The sequence below is a fragment of the Pezoporus flaviventris genome, unplaced genomic scaffold, assembly GCF_033815535.1.
Source record: "Pezoporus flaviventris isolate CSIRO_AGI_PZ_B2104156 unplaced genomic scaffold, CSIRO_AGI_Pfla_v1 ptg000036l, whole genome shotgun sequence".
NCBI lineage: Eukaryota > Metazoa > Chordata > Aves > Psittaciformes > Psittacidae > Pezoporus > Pezoporus flaviventris.
The window spans coordinates 34,603,934-34,627,416 of record NW_026892584.1 but is presented as its reverse complement, the minus strand read 5'-3'; the positions used below and the strand labels follow the sequence as shown (position 1 = coordinate 34,627,416).

At 44.0% G+C, this 23,483-nt stretch overlaps 3 protein-coding genes across 6 annotated transcripts in view; 2 read left to right on the top strand and 1 right to left on the bottom strand.

The window, feature by feature from the left end:
- Window positions 1-4,202, top strand: part of BTBD7 (BTB domain containing 7) — a 56,880-nt gene extending 52,678 nt beyond the window's left edge. For 3 of the 4 annotated variants that reach the window (XM_061463848.1, XM_061463850.1, XM_061463847.1), the window contains 3 exons: window positions 9-187; window positions 1,047-1,475; window positions 3,209-4,202. In XM_061463848.1, the coding sequence (XP_061319832.1) occupies window positions 9-187; window positions 1,047-1,475; window positions 3,209-4,024 (1,424 nt within the window). In that variant the 3' untranslated portion in view covers window positions 4,025-4,202. The remainder of the gene's footprint in view (window positions 1-8; window positions 188-1,046; window positions 1,476-3,208) is intronic. The other variant, XM_061463849.1, reaches the window with a different exon arrangement.
- A 6,761-nt stretch (window positions 4,203-10,963) lies between these two features.
- UBR7 (ubiquitin protein ligase E3 component n-recognin 7) lies at window positions 10,964-21,026 on the bottom strand. Its single transcript, XM_061463846.1, has 11 exons — window positions 20,781-21,026; window positions 20,542-20,675; window positions 19,755-19,815; window positions 18,088-18,183; window positions 16,904-16,957; window positions 15,636-15,741; window positions 14,266-14,450; window positions 13,555-13,686; window positions 12,991-13,153; window positions 12,044-12,105; window positions 10,964-11,242 (listed from the first exon to the last, which is right to left on the bottom strand). The coding sequence occupies exons 1-11, from the start codon at window positions 20,943-20,945 to the stop codon at window positions 11,150-11,152; spliced, it is 1,251 nt and encodes a 416-aa protein (XP_061319830.1). The 5' UTR covers window positions 20,946-21,026; the 3' UTR covers window positions 10,964-11,149.
- A 94-nt stretch (window positions 21,027-21,120) lies between these two features.
- Window positions 21,121-21,677, top strand: LOC133274787 (EKC/KEOPS complex subunit GON7-like). Its single transcript, XM_061464298.1, has 2 exons — window positions 21,121-21,364; window positions 21,473-21,677. Exons 1-2 carry the CDS (start codon window positions 21,160-21,162, stop codon window positions 21,601-21,603), a joined length of 336 nt encoding a protein of 111 aa, XP_061320282.1. The 5' UTR covers window positions 21,121-21,159; the 3' UTR covers window positions 21,604-21,677.
- The last annotated feature ends 1,806 nt before the right edge of the window (window positions 21,678-23,483 follow it).

The window sequence follows — 23,483 nt, the reverse complement described above, 5'->3', positions numbered from 1 at the left end:
TCCTGCAGTTCCCAGTCTTCTTACTGTGAAGGAGATGATCAGACGGCTACAGGAGCTGCGCCACACAGAGCAGGTGCAGCGGGCATATGCTCTGAACTGCGGCGAAGGCGCCACAGTCAGCTACGAGATTCAGATCCGTGTGCTGCGGGAGTTTGGGCTCTCTGATGCTGCTGCTGAGCTTCTGCAGGTATGAGCATGGCTGTGTAAGACCATGCAGAATTATAGCATCACCCAGGTTGGAAAAGATCTTTAAGATTATCAAGTCCAACCTTTACCTCAGGACTGCCAAGTCCACCACTAAACCATGTCACCTCTACACGTTTTTTGAACACTTCCAACGACAGTGATTCCACCACTTCCCTGGGCAGCCAGTTCCAAACCACAAATGCTCTGATCCTGTTTTGCTTAGGAATTGACTTGAATGTGTAATCTGTAATAAAAGAGCTATTTTGTGTGTGCACATGCAGGTGCGGGAATGCCTTGAAATGCCTGCATAACTGTAGAACTGTCCAGGTGCAAATTACAGCGAGACCATTGCATTTGATGTGTGTGATTTTATAAATGTGTAAGTGCAACATACACATTTGCAAGAGCTGTTGCCATTCAGAGTGCTGTTACTGTCACAGACTTTGGGGACAAAAATCTGCTGAGGAGGCAGATATCTAGATAACTGTAACTAGAAGTCTAGGTTATGATTTACTCTTGAAGAGAAAAAGTCTTAACTAATACAGTAGATCTGCATAGTACGTGTCAGGACTGGGAGATTGAAATCCCACTTCTGTTTGTATGCTGCTGTTAAAGCAAATGCATTTGTTGGTCATCTTATTCACAAGGTGAATCTGATGCTGCTTGTCTTGTTTTTTAAGAACAAATAATACCTATATTCTATGATAGCTGTAACCACCTCAAGTGCTGGTGAGGTTTTGGGTGGCATAACTAGCCTGCTCCAGTACTAGCAGGTTCCTAGTTCTAATGCATGTTAGTTTAAGAGATTTTTTAGGTGAATTCCTACCTTTTGTTACATGCTGGGTTGTTTTCCATTGCAGAATCCTCACAAATTCTTTCCTGATGAGCGATTTGGGGACGAAAGCCCGCTCCTGACGATGAGACAGTCTGGACGGTGCCGGGTTAACAGCACTCCTACTGCAGAAACCATGTTTACAGAATTGGACTCTTTTGTGGCCTTCCATCCACCATTGCCCCCTCCTCCACCTCCATACCACCCACCAGCAACTCCTATTCATAACCAGTTCAAAGTGGGCTGGAAACAAAGGGTGCCAAGTCAACATCCCTCCCGTTCCTTTTCCTACCCGTGTAACCACTCACTGTTCCACTCCCGAGCTGCCCCCAAGGCTGTGCCACCCGTCTACTTGCCCAGCGTGAAAGCTGCGCCTCCGGATTGCACAAACAGTACAGGTCTGGGGAGGCAGACAGTGGCTGCAGCCGCGGCAGTGATGGCAGCTGAGAAGCAAGTAGTAAGTATTATGACTTCTCCCTATCTCTGGCCAGTCAAAGCAGTATACAGAGAGGAGCTGGAGAGGATTCTTATGATAAGGTAACTAGGCTTTGTGAAATAAAAGAGCATCTTCATTGGTTAGGAAAAGAATTTTCTACCCAACTGGTTGCCAGCATTCTGTATCCCAAAGCATGCCCTGATCCCTGGGAGAGTGAATGTTCCAGGGGCAGGAGCATTTTGGAGGGCCAAGTGAGATGTGTGGATAATCTGAAATAGTATGGGTTGCTTTATGTTTAAACCAAGTGTAAGTCTGCTTCAGTAGTGCACTGGGTGCTCTGGTTCACAAGTGGAAATAGTGATGAAGCTTTGTCTGTTCAAGGTGGGTAGTCTTGAAGCAAACAGATGTGTGGAAAGGGAACCTGTGGAGGATGTGAAGGCCTTGGCTGAGAAAGGTTTTAAAATGCATAGGCAAGCAGAAGCTGATAATTGCAAATACAAAGGGCTTTGTTACAGCATTTAAAGACAGTCATCATAGCTGCTGCGATGTAATGAAAATGAGCTACAACATACTGGACAAAGACGTAGCTTTGGGAAGTACCTGAAAGCTAAATAAAGCATTGTTAAATTTATTTCTGCAGTGAAAACACAGTTTCAGTGCATAGTTGTGTCAATTGTGTTCTTCTTAGGTGCAGATTTGAGCTGGAGTAATTAATGAGAACAGTGATCTTCTAATTAATTTTTTTTTCTCTTTAGCAATTGTCCTAAACATATTGCACACCTTTTATATTTTAGGATAAAAATATTTAACTTCAAATGAGAATTGTTTGATGTTGTTTGTTCAAGGGTGGGGTTTGTAGTGTGTGTGTCTCTTGATACTGATTTCACTAAGGAAACCTGTGTAGCGATCTCTTTCACGATGGAAATGTTTCTGATAGAACGTTTCTATAAAAATGCAAAGAGAAGCATAGTCTTAACATGGGTGATACTTTGTTTTGTGTTCTGAGGTACTGGTAATCAATGATTCCTAAACTTACTGTCATCAGAAATGATAAATGCAAGTGGGAACTTTAACTCTTCTGTTAAGTTAACTGGGAAGACTGCAGTATGCTTGTCTTGCTGCAGGGCTGCTTCCAGGTGTAGGTGAGCAGAATGCCCTGCCACAGCTTCCAGGGGCTGTGTGGATCTAGTCAGCACTGAACTGATGCCCTGAGCAGCCCCATGCCCCGAGGCTGTCATACACACACACACACACACACACACACACACACACACACACACACACATATGTACCTGCAGTTAACTTATCTTAAAATAGGAAATGCAGGCAGGAGGGTTGCATCTATACTGATGACGTGTTTCATGGCTTTCCTGCACTAGAACTCTACTGTAACAAACCATGTGTGAAGTTCTACACAGAGTACCTTGTTTAGGTTGATAATGGCAAGTGGGTTAAAGCAGGGTTTACCTCTTGAGAGTTTGACGGTATGATGTCGTTTCCTGCATATTTGCCACACAAACTGCTATTGTGGCGCAACAGCTTCAGGAAGGAAAGAAGGTGCCTTAAGCTAGCAGGAAGGTGAAGGCTAGAGGATACATCTGTTCTTTAAACAGTGCAGGAAGCTTGCTGGCTGAGGTTGGGCTAGGCAAAGGTAGATTAGGAAAATGCCATTCTGAATTGCGGAAACAGTCCTAAATACAGTTTATGTTTAGCTTTTGCTATTTTTCCATGAACCAATTTCTTCTCTTTTCCAGTGTACTCAGCCCTTGCTAAATGAACTGATGCCAGATATTGCAATGGGTGTGTCAGCAATGTCTCTAAAAGACAGAAGATTACCAGAGCTCACAGTTGACACGGAGATAAGCCAGACGGTTACAGAGGTGGGGCCCGGTCCACCCCAGCACATTTCATGTATTCAGAACAGACACATGCCCACCGCTCGGAAGAAACATGCAATAGAGCAAAAAATAGATGCCCGAGAAAATCAGCAGGAATATCCTGACTTCTATGACTTCTCTAATGCTGCATGCAGACCATCTACTCCAGCACCCAACAGGCACAGTCCTTCGCCTTCACAAGGCATATATTTTGGCCCAGATTTGTACAGCCACAATAAGGCATCACCAAGTGGCTTAAAATCAGCCTACCTACCCTCCCAGATATCTCCTAAAAAGCAAGAGGATTCTCGGAGGGAATACGTGGTCTCCCAGGATGGGCATCAGCATAGACAAAAGAATGAGCCAATACACCTCGATGTCTTAGAGCAGCCTCCCCAGCGACTGGACTTGGCGTTGGCTACCCAGGAAAGTGCTGGTAACGGCCCAGTTCACATCAGGGGAAGAACAAAGATGGAAACCGACCTAACCTATGGGCTAACCTCCAGCAGACCTCCGCTCTCCACATATGCCTCCGAAGGGCAAGAAGAGAGACACAGCAGGAGACTGGCAGACGATGAGCCATTGGAACATGGAGCACAGAGGAACACAGATCTGGAGAGGGAAGATGCAGTAAGCCGAGGAAGGAGGTCTCCAAGCAAACCAGACTTCCTGTATAAAAAGTCTGCCCTGTGAAAGCAACCTCCATTATTTCTCTGTGCCTAAGAGTTGTAAACATCCCATTCTTTGCAACTTCTGGCCTGACTTCTGTCAGACAAGTTCATTCACGCCAGCAGATAAATTCAGCTTCACTCACTTCTTTTGTACATACCGTTGATTTATTAGAGACGGCATGTTATCTGTTTGGGTTTAATGCTGCTTCTGGTTTCATTTTGTGGGAATCTCTTTTTTTTTGAGCAAATTTAAGCCTTTTAGGGAAGAAAAAAAAAAGAGCTGGTACCTTTTTTGTACAACCTGGTAGCCTTTTGCACCTGTACATCTATTTTAGTGTATTGGTTTTGTACTAATATGTTAAACTTTATTGTCACATTTAAAGGACTGTATTTTCATACTTTTACATTTTCCTTCTCACCTGCCAATTCCCAATGTGCATTGGGTTGCACATGATAAAATGTATTTTCTTATGAGATAGTAACAACGTGTTTATTTTTTAATTATAGGAATTCCAAAGAACAGCACATCAGAATACTCCGTTTTCAGTTAGAATCCTTCATTTGTTTGTTCTTCTTGATTTTTACCACTATGGCAAGAGCCTAGTCTAAGGTTTTATTTGAAAAGTTCTGAGTCTTACCCTTATTCCCCTTACCCTCATACAGCAAGCCCATTTCAAGAGTTACTTTTGGGTTTTTAAGAGTCTAGGGATTATTTAGGAGTCCAAATTCCAGTGAAATTAACTGGGTTCTGACAGCCTGATTCCATTTGATTTCTGGTTCAGTTGTGACCATGGGGAACTCCATGATCACCCAGAAGCACTTATTAGACCTGAATTGTTCATTTGCCCATGCAGAAATGAATCCAGAAGTACTGTAAAAAGCGATAGTAATAACTTGTTCTTCCAGCTACTCATACATGGGGGTAAGTGAAGACCGGAGCGGAGGATTCATGCTAACTCGAGTGTCAGGAAGATGAGGCACAGCGCCTTTGCTGTTGCCTAAGCAGTGACCCTCCAAGTGAGAGGGTTCCCTTTCCCACAGAGGTACCAAGGTAGCTGCTTGTTGCCTTGCTTCCTCCTGCCTGTGATTAACAAAGGGCTTCACTCTTAGCGATGTGGTTCAGTGTTCTTACCTGATCTGAAGTGTTGCTGACTTCTTAATTATAGCTGTTCTGTGAACAAAATCAAAGTGAAGAGCAAGTGCTGTAGCATAATGAAACATGCAAAGCTTTAGCGCTCTTAAATTACACTCCCATTTCCTGACTTTGATTTTTTGAAGCACAGAAATGAGGTTCATCTCTTAACATGGTATGAAGAGGGAATGAGAGTGATCTGGGCTGGCTCCCTGCCATAGGTTGGGGTTGAGCAATGCTCTGGGTGTAACGGTTGTAATTAAGTGCATCCTTGATACTTACTGTGCAGTTTTACCACAGGTTCATTGCATGTAGGATAGGGATCTGGTGCCACTGCAGTGTAGCGATTAGTGGTAATGGCCTGTTAGGGTTTTCTTTTAAATGCAGTTTCTATAATGAAAATCTTCCCTGTAGTAGAAAACTTTAACCTAGGTTTGACCTACAGACTACTTCAAGGTTAGGTTGTTTCCTGCAGTTAAACAGAAGTCTCATTGCAGCTGTGGTTTTGGTTGTAGTTGATGGTGGATTCTTAACCTAACCCGTTTTGTTCAAGTGCAGGGCCTGGTAACAACATCACAGTGTTATTGAAATAGATTGGATACTGCATTTTCACACTAGCAAATAGCTTCTAGAAAAATTAGAATAGGGGTTTGACCCAATAGATCCTAATGTCTCTGGTGATGCACCTGCAGGCCTTCTCTGAGAGCTTTGCAGAGGTGTCTTTTGAGATGAGCCACAGAGGTGTGCGTGGTTTGAGGAGGACATAGCTGAACTACACAGGTGCTGTGTCTGGCGGGTGAGGGGAGATGAGCTTTTTCTGTTCTGGTTGGGTTGGATTTTTCCCCCTTTCTCAGCCTTTTCAATCTGTTTGGTTTGCCCAAAGTCAGGATGCCTGGTGGTCCTGGCCTCATTGCCAGCATGTGGTATATCCATGGGACTGCAGTGTGGTTAATTGCAGGAGGCGTCTGTGGGGGGACACTGCTGCTGCAGGTGAGGGGATGAGGTTCGCTGGGTTTCTTCTGCAGATTTGAGCCCAGTGCTGTCCAGCTGCATAGCTCTGACTGGCGCTTGGGTCTCATCCTTGCCAGCACTAGAAGCATTAACTTCCATCACACACAAACCCTGTAGTCGCCGCAGTTGTGCCAGATGTATGTTGGTATCTTAATTACTAAAATGTCATAGCTGTCCTCAGCAAACTTCCTATTCCGAGTAGTTTATTTTTACCTAAACTGGTAGGTGTACTTGGAGAAAACTATTGTAGCTGCTGTAGTTGGATGTGGCACTGTGTATCTGGGCAGAGGTGGGGCTGAAATCTACAGAGGTAACTTCTCAGCTTGAAATCTGTGGGGATGTGGCTGATGAAGACTGAGTTTTGAGGTTGTGGCTTGAGAGAAATCATGAAATGCTTTGGCTTTGGAATGAGCTGGTAAGAATTGCCTCTGGGGGGGACATGTCTGCATTTTAGAATACCAGTGGCTTCTGATGTGTCAGAAGCTGATAGTATTAAAAGGAGAATAAGGTGCTTAAAAGTAGTTGTGAAATAAAAGACAAGTCCTTCTGAGGCCACAGTCAGGCCATGTAGACAATCTGTGTTTTCACTTGTGTATTTTGAGTTTGGGAAGAAGATGGCAGCTGATTCAAAGTGGAAAAGAAGGATTTGTGCAATTACTGGAAGTGTATTCTTGTATTCCAGCATAGGATTCCCTGCTTAGTTTGACATGCAGAGGGAGGGGAGGGAGCCCATCTTCATTCTTCATGGAAGCATTATTTAGAAGCTAGTGTTTGTACTGCATCTCGCTTGCAGAACACATGTACCTGTACTACCTGCTGTTACTTGTTCTCTGTGTACTGAAACTTTGGTGCAGAAGCTCCTTGTTTACATGAAGCACTTTCTGGTTAGGCTGGAAGTTAACATCTTTTCCTCCTGTAAATTTGATGGAATAACAGATTACTGACTAATTTGGCTTGAGGATAGAGGTATGAACATTTAATTTTTCTTGCATGAGGAAGACTCGTGCTTCTTGTTCTATTAAAGAGCAAGCTCAGACTTTCATTTAGTGAGCAACACGCAAAAACTTCTTATTCCCCTTTCCCTTACCCCCTCCTCATTTCCTTAATTCGTGAAACAGATTCTTCCTTTTAAATGTTTTGTTGTTCCATGGAGTTACTGTAGCTGTGTATTAATAACTGCTATGTTGACTGGCAGTTTCTTCTTGTATTTTTCCTGTTCTTAGGAGTTTCATCTCTGAAAGTTAAGGCTGTGGCCACCTGTACCTGTAAGCCTTGGGTTTTGGTCCTGGAATGTCCCAAATGTTTGTCTTGGGGGTTTCTTTGGTTTGGGTCTGGGGGAGGAGGGCTGGGGTTTGGGTGTTTTTTATTTGGAAAGAATACTCGTGCTGTTTGAGGCACCATTCTTCCTTCTAACATTTACTTGTTTCTAGTAGAGGGGGTGCTGAGCTCTGCAGAGTGCAGGGAGCAGCAGCAGAGGAAATTGTAAAGCTGTGTTGGGTCTCTGTAGTTGCCTGTACTGCCAGAAGGCAGCCCAGCCTTCAGCAGCGTTCCGGTTTTGTTTCTTGTCCTTGTGTTGTTACTGGTATAAAGTCAAGTGCCTTCAATGCTAAAGGCTCAGAAAACTTTCTTAAACTGACTTCATGTCCTATGCAAGTGTTTTTTCTACAACCTGCATAACCAGTACTTTGTAAAACTTGTTTACGCTTCAATTGTACATAGTGTTTTTTAAAAAATATAGTATTTTTATTTAGGTACCTCCAAACTTGAATTCGAGTCTTGTGTGATGCATTGTAAAACAATACATTTCTCTTTTGAGTACCATTACAGTTGTAAAAAGGTTTTCACTGGTTCTATTTTTCTACTGTTGCTGAGAAGCATGCAACACTGACTTTATCCTACATATAGTCGGCGTTTCAAATAAATGGCTTGTATAGAACGTGCCTGTGCGACTTCTTCCTGTGGTCTGTTAGCACCGGCTGCCTCCGGGCTGGCTGCCGGGCTGACCCGAATGTGCCGTGCTGTGACTGATGCTGAAGCAAGAGGAGTGGTTCAGTACAGATGAGCTGTAGGTGTTCTCCAGCAGGCAGGGACCTTAAAACTGGCAAGGTCTGTTGTTCTTTCTGGGGCAGAAACTGCACAACAGTGCTCTGAGCATCAAGGATCTATGCTACACACCACTTCAAGCAGCTTATTAAGCTGGTTAGTGACATAGTTCAGTGTGTCTTGGCTAGAGCTTTGTTGGCTGAGACTGTTTGCTATTAAAGACAAAGGGTTCCATGCAGTCAGGGCTGTGGGGCTTAGCCCTTGATCCAGGAAGTGTTTATTTTCTCAGCAGAGCAGCCAGACACTCATTAGGTACCTGGTGTTCTCCCCTTGAGCAGCACTTGCCCTGCATCGGCTGAACACTCATTACACCATTAACAGAAACAAGTGCTTTGCTACTTCGGGAACATGGTAAGTTCAGAAGTGTGTCGTCCAGCCACAGAAAGCCTTGACTGGTCTCACTGTGATGTACAACAGTAAAACACCTGCCTTCTGTCCTGATGGGAAGTGGGGTGGGGAGAGAGACTACTTGTATGGTCTTACATGGTAATTACTGACACCTCTGTTCCCACATCCAGGAAGGTAACATTTAGGAGCAACTTCTAAAGTGGTCAAATGTAACATTAATTGTTACAGACTCCCTATTCATTTTCCAGGAGTGTTCTTTTGGGCCTGCTACCTGTACAGAAGAGGGGTCACCTCTTCACCATGGGGCAGAGGGCGCAGGGCGGGAGGGAGCTGTTGTGAAGAAAGCACAGTGGTGTTAAGGAAGCTGGGTAATGCAAGGTGTGAGGAAGTAGGTGCACTTTAGGCACACCCAGCTCAGTGACTGTAGCTGCCCACCACGGGTGCTGCCCTGGGTGTGCCACTGCAGCCACTCTAACTCCACTTTGTGCAAATTACATGCTTGGGTTAAAAACCTTCCTGCCACTGAACTCCCCCCTCTGTGCACCATTCCTATGGCTGCTCAAGTACAGTGTGTGCTGAGACTGGGCCTCCCTCTCCTGCTGACGTGCACCCTGGTAGCTGCTGTGACTTGGTATATGCTGGGGGAGGACAGCACTGCTTGGAGAGCTGAGGGCCTCACATGGCCTGCAAGACAGCACTTGCCTCAAAGCATTTTCTTCCCCCAACCCTTTAATCAAGGACATGCTGAGAACCAGCCATACAGAGGAAAACTCATCCTGTTCTGCTTTTAATCTTACTCAAAGCTTTACCTCGTGTCACACCTGCCTGAACCAGTCCAGGCAAAGGTCTAGGAACACTGGGCTTGACTCTGCCCCTGAGGTGCATCTTGGCCACACAGCTAACAGCTCGTTGCTGCGCTGCCCTGGGCTTGGGTGGGAACAACACTACAGCGGCTCTTCAGCAAAACAAGACAGTAGAGATCAAACAGTTATTTAATTTTGAGATACTGTAGTTAAATATGAAGTTATAATTCCCTAAGAGCTGCTACAAAAAAAAAGCACATACAATACCCAGAGTTAAACTGAAAAGCAATTAGTCATTTTGCATGAAACAAACCCATGAACTGCAGCCCTAGGCTAGAACTAACTTTTGTAAATAAAGTGGTCAGAAACAATTAGTAGGGGAAATGATAGATAAAGGTCTGGCTTTTCCTCTCAAAAGTCATTAACATGGAAGCAGAATAGTACCCCATGGTAAGGAAATCCTCCAACTACATAAAGCAGTTAAAAAGTGGAGCTTTCTTAATGTATGGTTTGGGGTTTGTGGGTAAAGGAAACTAAAAACTACATTAGGCTCCAAACTTATGAAAAGTCACTATTTAATTGTAGCTAAGTAGATTCTTAAAAGTCAGTGAAACATCTGTTCCAGGAGTATCACAGTGATTATAAAAAGATCACACAATTTATACTGTAGCAAAATGTCAGGATCCTGCAGTGTCTTTACGGCCATTTATGAGGTGGCATAATTGGCAATAGGCGAGTTTTTAAAATGAAAGCACATTTTAAGTCCTAAAACAACCCCCTCCCAATGTGTAATTTGGTACCTCTTCCTAGAGATTGTTTACAGTCTATTGTGTCAATAACGTTCATGTGCCAATCCTTTTTCCATGGAAAACATCACTGTACAATATTAGAAACAAATTTTCTGTATTTTGTTGCATCAAGCCTAACCTGTGATTTCTCATCTTTCACCTGCCTTGGGAGCACCTCTGCAGCAGAGAGCAAGCCTGCAGCAGCACAGTGGTGGGTAGGTCCCCTTCCCCATCCCTGGCAGTGTTCAGTGCCAGGTTGGACGGGGCTTTGAGCACCCTGGTTTAGTGGAAGGTGTTGCTGCCTGTGGCAGGGGGTTAGAACTAAATGACCTTTAAGGTCCCTTCCAACCCAAACCATTCTATGTGACCCCTGTGTTAGAATGCAATTTCACCCCACAGCTGTAATAGGGTGTAACAGGGTTCCCTTCTCTGCTCTTCAGGAAACTGCACAGTGAACAGACACTTCCTTTGCGCAGGGACACTTGGATAGAATTACTACATCTGGAGAGATGATACAGAGCCATTTAAAGCATGTTAGAAAAGCACTCCAGTCTTGCAAAGCACAGTGAAAGCGTCCACCCTGCACTGCACAGGAGGGCAGGCAGACCCCACAAGGGTTTAGTACTATGCACAGCAATAGGCACTAACAGTAAAACAAGTGAAAGGCAGAAGGGAATAAACAGTGGGATGTTGTTCCTGGAACAAGCCACCCACCCTGGAAGGACACAGTCAGCTTTCACAGGAATGCAAAGTCCATCAGGACTCTGAAATCCCTATAAATGCAATAATGTACCTGTTAGGATCACGCTTTAGTTGCTACAAATAAAGGAAGTATGAGACAAAATGAAGACATTTCCTGGACAGTAGGATTTTGATGAGAAGTCAAATATTGGAGATGTCGCTGCTGCTTGCCAATTAATATTGTTTGCTCAGTTGTCCTTTCAGACCCAAACCCTCTCAGTCTAACTACAGTAGTACTGCATCCTGTTAGTCCGTTGTCTTTTCCGTGACTGAAACTCTTCAAAGAAGTGCTGAATGTCTTCTCTTTTAACCACCTACAGGAAGCAGCATGAAACCCAAGTTGTGCTACACGGATTTAATTAAATGATCCATTTCCCTCCCTACTCCCACATGCACAAAAGCCGGTATCCCAAACCCCTCTGTTACAGCTCGCAAAGCAGCTTTCCTGCTCTACCCAAAGAAGGCTAGTAATGTCCAAATTCCACGGTAAGGGAATACAGAGAAACAAGCTCCCCAAAGGCAGAGCAAGCACATGGAGCAAAGCTCCTGATGGTACTTTTTAATGGCTTTGACCACTTGCTTTTATTGCCAGAAAAATTAACACAAAGCAAGCTTTTTAGGAGCTCACTTTCAGACTCAGAACAATGTAACTAAAAATGGCAATTCAGCAAATAAGCCAACAAAATGCATGTGCTGGTTAGTAACAGCATGCAAACTCCTCCAGGAAAACAACTGAGAAGGCTGTTTGCCAGTATTTAGTCAGTCCTTAGTCTTCTAAGGGTTTAAATTCAACCTAGGAAAAAACATAAAGGTTAAGAGCTTTTTTCCTGAATGCTTTTCGTAGAGCAACGCAAGTTTCATTTAAATTAAGAAGTGCTCTCGGTACTTCTTAGACAGATTTCTGTGAGGTCCCTGTTACAATGTCTTTAAGGAAATGCAACTTGTAAATTCGCATGGAATCAGGGATTTCTTGTTTCTATTGCAGTGCCAGCAATTTTTTCCTGTGTTTCAACAAACAGGAAAAAATTCTTATAGTAGCCTAGTATCCAGCACACACCCCACAACAGTACTACAGCACAGGTTCTGGCAAACAAATTCTGCAAGCTGTGTCTTACCGTTCCCTCATTGGCGAATCTCCTGAGATAGTCTGTCAGTTCTGTCTTCAAATCATTGTATTCTGGATGGAGGAGCGAAGGCAAGGGAAATTAAAAACAAGAAGATGCCCAGCTTTAGTTTAACACTGGCTCAAAAAGACCTTGTTCTACTTATTCTTGTCATTTATTACATTTACTTGAGACAACTCAAGTTTGACCTGGATTATAAACAATAAGAAAGGCAAGTCCAGACAAATATAAGAAGCCTAATGATTTATCAGGCCAGCCCATGCATTCCGAGTTCCTGTTCAGGTTGATCTTCAGAGAAACGTGCACAAGTTCACTGAGTGAATCAGTCCAATCAATCAAGACTGCCCCTGCTCCCAGCTTCCCACAGCGAAAGCACATACGGGTTGTGGTGAGATGTCCTCGCCTGTAACTCAGAACTGAACAGCTACCCTTGCCAGAGTGCAAACTCCTCACTCAGAAGAGAGAAACTGCTCTAGTTATAAAGGACCTCAGCACTGCCTTGTCAATATACTCTGGGCAGAGCTGCCAGGGAGCATACTGCGCCCCAGTGGCACACTGCCTGGCACTCCCCCAGACAACAGGAGATTGCCAAACAAGAGAACAGGGTAAATTAAATAAGCCAGAGAGCAGAAATGTGAATTAATGTTTAAATATTCATGTTACAAGAAATTACTATTGACACAATATCAAAAAATGTTAAATAGGGGAAAAGTTCTCATACCAACTAGATCCTCAATGTAAGTTAAAGTTGTAACAACAGGCCAGAGAGAACAAATGTCTCTAGAGGAATCCTGACTGAAGTGCCATCTGTCATACAGTCTTCTACACGTTGCTTCAAAATCAGCTTGACACTACACTGCAAGACCCAATACTAATCCTTAGGGGAACCTGTTCAGTTAAAGTTTCAAGGCAGATTCTAAAAATGAAGTTGTATTTACCACAGATGAGTTCTACTTGCTGAACTCTGTTCATGCTGTTAAGGGTGTCCATTAAAGGATCTCTCCTCTCTGTTTCTTGGTCACTGGTACCTTTATTTTCGTAAGCCAAGACAGTGTCACATTCATCTGTCAGGAACTGCACTTCAAGCTCTGAATACATTTTCTGGAGAATAAAGTAAAATTTACTTATATGTTACAAAAAATCTGAGATGGAGACGCTCTCCCTAATCCTTTTTGTGTTTAGTATCACAAATAATAACAATAAAAATATTGTAAATTTTGTATCCAGCATTTCAGGCATCTCTCCATCACAATTTCCAAAGCAATACTGGATTTAAGCAGCAAATAACATAGAAACAGTTAGAAGCTCATTCATGCTGTATTAATTCTGACAGATTCAGTGTGTTTCTTTACGTGGGATGGAGGGGAGGGTAGGTATCTATATGCAGAGTAAGAATACTTACACAGATTTTTTCTACAAGCTTCTCTTGTAGATAAAGATCCTCTTGGAGGTCCTCTCTGCCTCCCCCCTGCCAGTGACCATAATGAAGAGAGGATACATACCGAGCAGTCTTCACAGGTGCACAGTTTGCTTCTCCAGTTCAGTGGCCAAAAGGTGGCACTGTCTTTTTTTAAAAATGGCTTGCTCTGGAGTTCCTTCAACTTGCAGACTGGCTCCTCGCTCTTAGTAACCACCTGAATTAAAATGGGTGTTTAGTGCTCTGTACCATCACTTCCAATACACTCCATTCTTTCCAACATGTGGTTTTCCTTATGCAAGATTCTTCTTTTGTCTCAGACATTTATTTTTCTAAATAACTTACATTACCATTCCATCCACATCAGGATTCTGATGTGGTTTTAGCAGTTTCCACTAGAAATTTCTGCAAAAATTTACTGCAATAGCCATACATGTTTAAAAAAAATCAGAACCGGACTATCATGCAAATGCAGCTACAAAGCATAATATCCCTGTATTAGAACAAACTCAGCAAGTGCCCCAGTGTAAAGGCCAGGTGACTGACAGGAAGGGATGGATCTGTCCTATTGGCAAACAGACACTATGCCCCTGTCAGCCATTTCTACAATGGTGTTCCACAGCCTACACTGTGCTCCACAGAGACCACACATTTAAAGTATCAGTGACTGGAGAGGAACATGGAGACAGATTGAAAGCTTTTAGCTGTTCACTGAACCTATACAGAAGGAAGTGGGCTTTGCCTCAGCTACCATCAGCATGAAAATGAACAGGACAGAAAAAAAGGTACATTTTACCTCTGGACAGGCAGACCCAAAGCTAGTGGAAGGCTCGTTAAACTGTTCTGTTTGCTTTTCTTCTTTCATTTCCTGGTGTTTCACTCCACTTTCTTTTTTTATTTCTTTTTTCTGCTCTTCACTTTCCTTAACCTTCAGGAAAAGCCCTTCACCTTCAAGGGAGTTCACTTTGGTCAAAGTCGGAACTGGAAGATACGTACCCATGTAAGTGAGAATACTGTGCCAGACAACATACTGGCTATCACAGACATACTTTCTGCTTTACACTGCAGTGTCAAAGAGCGCCTAGATCAGCTCATGCACTGCAGGGTCCTGGACGTACTCTACAGCTGCCCAAAGACACGGTGACCTAGGCAGACAAAGAAACCGCTCCCTCTTTCACCAGTTATCTTCACCTCTTGGACTCCTATTCTAAAACACTCCGCTTCACAAAATCTGTATTGTAGGAGAGGGACAATTTGAGATAGTTCTGTACTAAGATGCTTGTCTGCCTTGATGCCCCTTGATAGCTATTGCCGATTCAGTAGCTGTCACATATATTTTGCTGACTTTGTGTCAGAGTCCTTCATTTCCTCCAGACACACGCCTCAAAAACTTCATGACAGATTAACTACACCAATTCCTTCCTTATTTAAAACAAGTTTTTCTTTTGGGGGAATTCAAATGTGTGCCCTGTGATATAGCTGGTTAGAAACAGAAAAACTAAAAAAACCAAAATCCCCATTCTGTACTATATTTACATTAGAGGGAACAGAACTCCAGGTAGGCCATCTTGGAATCCTTAAAATTGACATCGAAATTTCTGGCACATAAGAGATCAGTTATCAGCTAATATAAGCAACGTTTAGCAGACCCTGTGAAAACAGCTCTTTGCACAGAAATCAAGTCATCTACCCTTCTGATCCTGCAGAGACCACATAGCAGACAGAGGCCTGCAGGGAACGTGTCCTGAGCACAGCCCCAGCTCTACCCAGCTTAAGGTTTTACACATTCATTCCAGGTCACTTGTCAGTCATTCTTTGCTGCTCAGAGCCTCTTATGCTCAGCTGTTTGTCTCACTGCTCCCCTTAGGATGACTCTTCAATTCTCTGATCCAGTTTAGAAATTAAGTTCACTAAAACAAGTACTAAATCTTCAGCTATCTATGTGCTAGCACATCTTTGATTAGATAAATGAGTGAGCACCACAGAACTAAGATTTAAGAACGAGAAATACAGAACAGTCTGTGGAGTCCTGCATGTTCCACTGCTGAAGGTGACCAATATATCGAGTAGAATTTCTCCAACCACTTAAACAGTATTAAGTTATTAATCACATACAACAAATACATGCTAACCAAATATTGGCTCGGATATCTCAATTTTCTTTACCTGCTAACTGTGACGCATAAACCCAGAGGAAATGGCAGTGATTCATGCAGGCTTGGCATACCATTTCATGGAAGTCTCCACTTTCAGGGGGAACCACACCAAGATGCTGTCAAAATGAAACAAGGATGTAGCAGTGAAACATTTGCTGCAAATTAACACTCAATTCTAGACTTAGAGGAAGTACAACATCAACTGCTGTCACAGTTTCAACACAGTCATACACTCCTGCTAACTCTACAATTACCAGTATAATTTAAAGACTGAAAAGAGCTGATAAAAATTCCAAGGAAAACCTGAAATAATTATGTCTTTGTCTACACTCTTTTATGCCTTCTACACATTCAGAAATCTCAGTCTTATCTCATTTCTAAACAATATTCTTCTACACTGTCCTAAAAACAGGATAGGTGAAGATACCTCTTGCATACTGGCACATGTGAACTCTTAAATAACTTTTTATGATTGCTTCCTTATGTGCAAGAGATTTTAAGTCTTCATATTGGTCACGTAATGCCCTTGGGAAGAATTAGGTCCCAAAGCTCTCCATAAATTGGTGAGAAATATTTAGGCAATTAAAAGTGTTTAGTGACTTTCTTTTGAAAAGCATTCTTCAAGGCTCACAGTGAACAGCATAACATTCATCATACACACATTTACACAAAAGAATCCTACAGTTTAACTACAGAACCCATAATTGAAGCCAATCATCTTTTCTTTAATTCTTTGATCCTGCAACTTCAAACACAGAACTTCACTCGCGCCCTTCAAGGCATAAGGCTGAATCCTTAATGCTCACACATTAAGTAGGGCATTCACTGAAGTGCTGAGCTGCTTTTAAAAGATTTCTCCAAAGTTTGTAATCATGAACCAACAGCACAGTTTTTCCTTGCTACTTAAAGGAATTACAATTTAAAAAGCATTCTTTTGCATGAATAACTGTTTGGGTATTTGATAATAATGTGCCTCAGTAAGAATCTTTTGCTCACCAATTGCACTGATTAGAATTTTCTAGTTAAAGAGACAGTTACAAAGTTGTTACTCTATTCTGCAGCAGTAACCTTCAAAGAGGTAGAACTAGAGAGGACAGCAGCACAAGATTAAACTTTCAATATTCCTTTGCATAAGATGAAAAGAAATACCCCAGAACTCCTGTAATAATCTTTTGAGAACTAAAGCAAACCTTTTAAAATAAGAATAACCATACAAACTTAAATGACACTAACTTATTTCTATGCAACTGGCAATTCTGATACTTATAGTTTCCTTACCCTTCCATGGAACCAGTCTTCACAGACTATGCACTGGATCATCTCATCTGGAATCTAGATGAACGGTCATATTATTAGCATTAACAGCAACTTCTAGAGTCTTTCACAGGCCCCAAATGAGAGTATTATGCAAAGCCTGCTCAAGTGAATTGCACTTCCCTCTTCACCTATCCACAGGGAGCTGCCATTAATAAGTAGTTAACTGCTTCATTAGTCAGTTTGCTTCCCTGAACTTCAACAGCATATGTAATTTGTTGTTTATCAAGACTGTGGAAATTCCCATTTATTATTACAAAACTTGTTTTCCTTTTAGAACACAACATTCTCACAAAAGAGCTGATAAAATTTAATACACTGTTGGCATCTTTCTTCCAGTAAAGAGAAATGCATTAACAGGCAGGTTAGCAAAAGAAAGATACTGATACCCATCATGTTATCAGGTTTACAGAGGAACACCAGAGTCCTAACTTAACTAGCCACAACACAGTACAACACAAACTGCTCGGTCAGGAAACAATTATTAATGATTTCTTTAGAAATGTTTAGTTATCATCTCTGAACTTCAGAGAGGTGAGTTTGTAAAATACTTTTTGTATTTACAGGACTTGCTCCTTCCTTATTCTTTAAAACACCTGATTTCTATGACTGCACACAAAAGTGTGCGTGTGCAAACCAAGTGGTATATTTTAATACTTCAGATGGACAAAAAGTATTGTGACTACCATAAAGGAAAGCTAAAGCCAGTGCTACAGGACAGACTCTCCCTATCACAGCAGCCTTGTCAGAGCACTGTTGCAGACACAAGGAAGCAGATTATGGTTTCTCCTAACATGTGTAATGTGTTTACTGGTCTCCTGCCACATTTCTTAAGATGATGAGAACCCTCCCCCTAAGGGAACTCCATATAGAGGAGTCTCTACTTTATAGAGAGGAAAGCAGAGAGAACTGCAGCATTTTCTCCAAATGATGGTTTGTCCTCTTCATCTGTCCTTAAGGCATAAACATATTTTACCATTAAAAAAAACCTCATAATTACTGTATATATGACAACCAAGAGTAATACGGAACATAAGATTTCTTGAAATGGGTTCTTTGCTGTAAAGCAGCTCAGAGACAACCCTTTGAACAATACTTTGCATAAATACCATCTATATATGATTACTATCGGCTTTTGTATTTCTTACCTCATCTTCAGGATCAGGATAAGGTCTTTTACATGTACAGTATAATCCATAGAAATTGTCATTATACTTATTTCCTGCATTCACCTTGCCCTTTTCCTAGAAGGAAAAAAAAATCTCAGTAAACAATGCAGTGAAAAACAAGACTGAAAATATACATAATCTAGAAATAAAACCCCAAACAAACATTCCTGTTGCACTTTAATTCCTAAAAGCAATAATTATACTCATCAGCTTGAAGATCCAAAAAGAAAGGTACTATCCAGACACCCTATGCTATACAGTGAGCAGCAGACAGGGCATGCAGGGAATACTGAAGTTCAAAAGGAAAACCAGTCTCTTCACCTTTATAATAAATGGCAACTATGGTGTTTGTTAAACTACTGCTACTCCAGAACGATGTAAGAGTTCTGATCACCAGCTATGCCTACCTGCTGCATTATAGCAACAACTGTAGATTTATTGTTCACCTTCCCCTCCATTTTTTTTTAACATCCAGATTGTGATCCAAACCTGACTCTGCTTAATCTTACCACTGAGCTTCCACTAAATTTGTGTCATACAAACCTCATTCTACAGGACAGAATTATCTAAATTACAAAACATGCTGAATGAAACTCAATTACAGGTAATTCCATTAAAAAAACAAACAAATGAACAAACAACCCCCCCAGCTAATACAGCTGCAGCCAGAGGGCTTCAGAACCACATGCAGTTGCAGCCTGAAGCCACCACTAGCCCCTCCAGAAGAGCTGTGACCATTTATGACGTCACTACAAACCACTTTCTACCACTATTGTGACAAAGACAGGACAGGGGATATGAGCACTTGGCACCCGTAAAGTCAGACAGGTAAATAGGTGGATGCTGAAGGTCACTTAACCAGTACAATTGATTTTGCACTGAACTGAAGGAGGAGGACCAACCACATGATCCATTTCACTGACTTGAATTAGAAACAGTAACATCTTAAAATCGTCACAGGTGTCTCTGTAGGGATCACTGGACTATAGCCCTGTGCTGACTAGCTCTGGATCCATCCCAGTTCTGCCAGAACAAAATGGGCATACACAAAACCACTGGCCTGTTTGAACTGTTACTATCCAGGGAGCAAGACAAGTTGTTGCTGTTTTTCAGAGTATTATCAACTACTTGACAAGTCCAAAATGCTCAATGAAATGAAAGCACAGAAGGATTAATGCAGTAAAAAACCATCCCATCAGTGGGCTCTGGTGACAACCAACCAAAAAAGATTACAGCATTAATGCCACCATAAATAAGGGGAGTGAACCGTACCTTTGGCAACAGAAGAAGCTTGAATTTCTTTAATGCAACAGCAGAATTACACCTAAAAGCTTTCCCTGAAGCCAGCTTAAAGCCAATGAGATGTATTAGTGCAGGCACCACAACACGTTTCTGGTATTACACTAACCATAGATGCAAAACTGCTGCATTCATGGATGACAATTATCAAATGTTTTCTTTTCTCTCTCCTCACATTTCCCTTTGATCTCTCAACAGGTTTATCTTATGCTGTAATACTCCCACCTTGTTTAACTGGCTGGGAAAAACAGAGGCACTGTGTGTGTCAGTAGTGGCTGAGGCAAGTCACCAGAGTCCCAATACCATCATTTCAATTCTGCATGTACAAAACCCCTATCTGCACTTACTGGCAGTAACTTGCACTGCAGATTTTTGAACTTGCTGTTTCCACAGTCACAGCGGAAGTTCCTGGAAAGAAAAGCACAGTGTTTCAGGTGGGTTTATTAACAGAAAACACATCAGGTTTTGCATTCATAAAGATTCCCAGAAGTTTATTAGAAGACATAAAAACATTCTTGCCGTGCTTAAACAACAGCATCAGTCGGAAGTGGCCTTACCCTCTCACAAGGTGTTCTCAACAGATCTCTCAGCTAAGACCATCACTGACAGCAGCACTAGGCTGGGCGGCCACAACGGTACAGAGCTAACCCTGGATGCTACAACTGCCCCACTTAAAATCACAGTCACGAGTGCTGGTGGAACAGGAGCCTAAACTGCTTCATTTCCAAAAACTGGATCCATGACGGTGATTAAGCTCTTGTCTCCTACCCAGACACCCTAAGCTCTCACTTAAACAGGGCTGGTGTGCCAAGAGAAGGGGAAGGTGGGTACCTCGGTGACCTGACCTCAGTTGCCAGTGCAGCTTTGCTGGGAGTGGTGCGCTTTGTGCGAGTTGCCCTCTCTCACCGAAGCGTACCAGAGAGCGGAGGTGACCCTGGTGAGATCCCCCAGCCAGCTCAGCTCACCCCGGGTCCAGAGGGGCAGGACACCGGCGGCGGTGGGCGCACACCGCCTCGTCTTCCTAGCCCTGAGGAGCCGGTTCGGTAGGAGGCTGCCCAGGGCCGCGCGGGTGAGGGGGCTCGAGCCGCAGCGCGCTTCCCGCCGCCCGTCCAGTCCCGCAGCGCCCCGCGGTACCTCTTGGTGTAGAGCTCGAAGAGGCGGTGGGTGCCGTGGCACTCGTAGCTGCAGGCCAGACAGATCCCCGCCGGCTCCCCGCCGGGCGGCGTGCAGGTGCTGCAGGCGTACAACGCCTGCCTCTTCACCGCTCCCTATGGGATGACACCGACGCGAGATACAGAGGCCACCGGGGGGTCCCTGTCCCAGACCCCGGGCGGCCCCGCCCCCGGCCCCGCCCCGCGCGACCCCGCCCCCACCTGAGAGTAGCTGCAGCGCTCGTGGTCGCTGCCCCCCAGCACGGCCCGCGCCTCCTTCTCGAGCTCCTCGTTCTCGGCCAGCACCTCCGCCAGGGAGACCACGGGCTCCTCCGCGCCGCCGCAGCCGCTCCCCGGCTCCGCGCCCTCCGGCGCCGCCGCTTCCATCGCCGGGACGCGAGGCCGAGGGCGAGATGAGGCGGGAAACAGGCGGCCGAGGCACCAGGGGGCGCCACAGCGGAAGCGGAACCGCGGGCCTCACGTGACCGTGGCTGCGCGTGATCAGAGAGAGCGGTGAGCAGCGGTCGCGCTGCCGCGCGCACGTGATCAGTGGGCGGGGCGGGGCCGGCCGCGCGGGCTGCCCGCGCTTCCGGGCGGTGCGATGGAGCTGGTGGCGGAACTGAGGGGCTGCGACGGCGAGACGCGGTCGGTGCGAGTACCGCTGCCTCACCTGACGGAGCGGGGCGAGGCCGGGCAGCTGCGCGGGCTGCGGCAGAGCCTGGCCGAGCTGCGGGAGCGGGTGGTGGAGCTGTTGGCGCCCTTGGTGCAGGCCGAGAGAGAGGCGGCGGGTGGCGGCGGGCCGCGCGGTGAGTGGCGGTGGGGAGGGGACGGAAGCGCGGCCTGGAGGCTCCGCTGCCCTTGGGTCGCCGCCTGCGCCGCGCGCCGCTCATCCGCTCCTGGTTGAACCCCGTCAGGTGACGCCGAGGATGATGACGACGATGAGCAGGAGGAAGATGAGGATGATGAAGGCGAAAATAGTATCGGCACGAAAGCAAACGCCGACGACCCACCTCGAAAGCGGACGAGGGTTCAGCAGCCGTGGTGACGGCACTGGGTACTTGGGTCAGGCCTCTCTAGGAGACATTCTAGCTGCACCGGGTGTGAGGGTGTCCGGGCAGGGCCCGGCGAAGCCTGCGGCACTTCTGTTCGGAAAGCGAAATGTCGGTCCCGACGTTGTTTGCACACAGAGGCCGTAAGAAAAAGATGCACCTTGGTGTCAGCAGCGTGATGCTTGCAGGGAGCCAGTGTTACATTGAGAAGAATTTTTGGTAGACCAGTTGACAAATACAAAACTGTTCTCACAAGTCTTCTGACTGCTACGTTTTTAACAACATTTTCTAAGTCATTGTATTTATTCATGCAACTTAAATTCTTATATAGTAAAATCAGGAGTGAGTTATTTTGTCAGACATGATCTTAAAATGGTACAGCAGAACTTTTAATTTGTATGGAAAGAAAGCAGTAGAAGACCACTATAGTATTCAGAATTAAAGAACACCTGTAAGACCGTGTCCATTCCTGAGCAGCCCTACAGTGGAAGATTATTTTTATCACCAAAAAAGTTTATTCTAGTCACCCATCAATGAAGTATTTTCCTGGTAAAGGTCATATATAAAATGGATTGAAAGAGTTGGGAATCTTGGTCTCAAAAAATCTTCAGTTTTTGTGACAGCTAGGCAAGTCAGTGTGACTTTGAAAGTTTCTAACATTCCACAATTCAAACCCAGCTGTCTGTCCTAAGCCTATTTTCTCAAAATATTGGGGTTTATTTTTCTTTTTATGCAGCAGTTATGTTTATGTATTTTCTTTCATCATTTATCCAAGCTGATTTTTAGGCTCGGTTCCTAAGTCAAATAAACTGAACAACAGTTCAATGTTCTGCCCATGCAGAACTCTCATAATTATCTATGCTGTTTGCTGTAGTTTATTTTAGAGAGGGAGAAAGTATCAATATTCAAGTAACACCTATGAGTACATTATGTATAACTGCTCTTGCCTGTGTAAATCAGCATCTCCCAATCCCTCTGCTAAGGTAACTCATGATGATAATGCAGCATGTGGAATATCACAGAATCATTAGGCTCATGGAGTAGCTCCTGCTCATCGATGCAAGTCTCCTTGATTTTTTCATCATGCGAGTACACTGGAATTGGGCCTGGAGGAAGTGGTGCTTAAATACTGATGAGATCTCTTTGACTCCCTTCTCTTCTAGGCCCATAGCATTCTACTGACTAGGTCTTGAAGAGCCTGTTAGCTCTCCAGAAATTTATGGTTGTAGTCCTGCTTGCCATTTTGCTTCCCCCACACAGGATCCTGAGTTCCACTATCTCATGATCACTACAGCCAAGGCTGCCCCAACCTTTACACATTCAGCCCATCCTTCCTGGTTTGTAAGCACAAGGTCTAGCAACACACCCTTCCTTGTTGGCTCCTCCACCACTTAAACAAAATGTTATCTTCAGTGATCTGTAGGAATTTCCTTGTCTCTGTGCACTAGGCTGTGTTATCCCTCCAACAAATATCTGGGGGGTTGAAGCCCCCCCTATAACACATGCTTCTTGCAAGGGGAAAGTTGTCAATGCTTCACATATGTTACTTTAATTCCCAGTTTGTTCAGTGCATGCTTCTGTGAACAGGCATAAAACATTCTAAATAGACACTCCGTAGAGCTTACTGGAGCCCAAGAAACTTCTCTAGCAGAAATATACTGACTGGTTTAATAGTATGAAAAGCTTTCTTCATGTTTATATGTTCTCCTGGCAGTTTGTTTATATATTATAGAAACTGAGCAAGTCTTATGGATGGAGGACAAAGTATCGGAATAAATAATGACTTTTTATGAACACAAAATTGCCTGGGTTTCTTTGGAAGGGGCAGGGGTGTGCTGGAACTGAAGCATAGCAAACATACGCTTTACATCTTTAC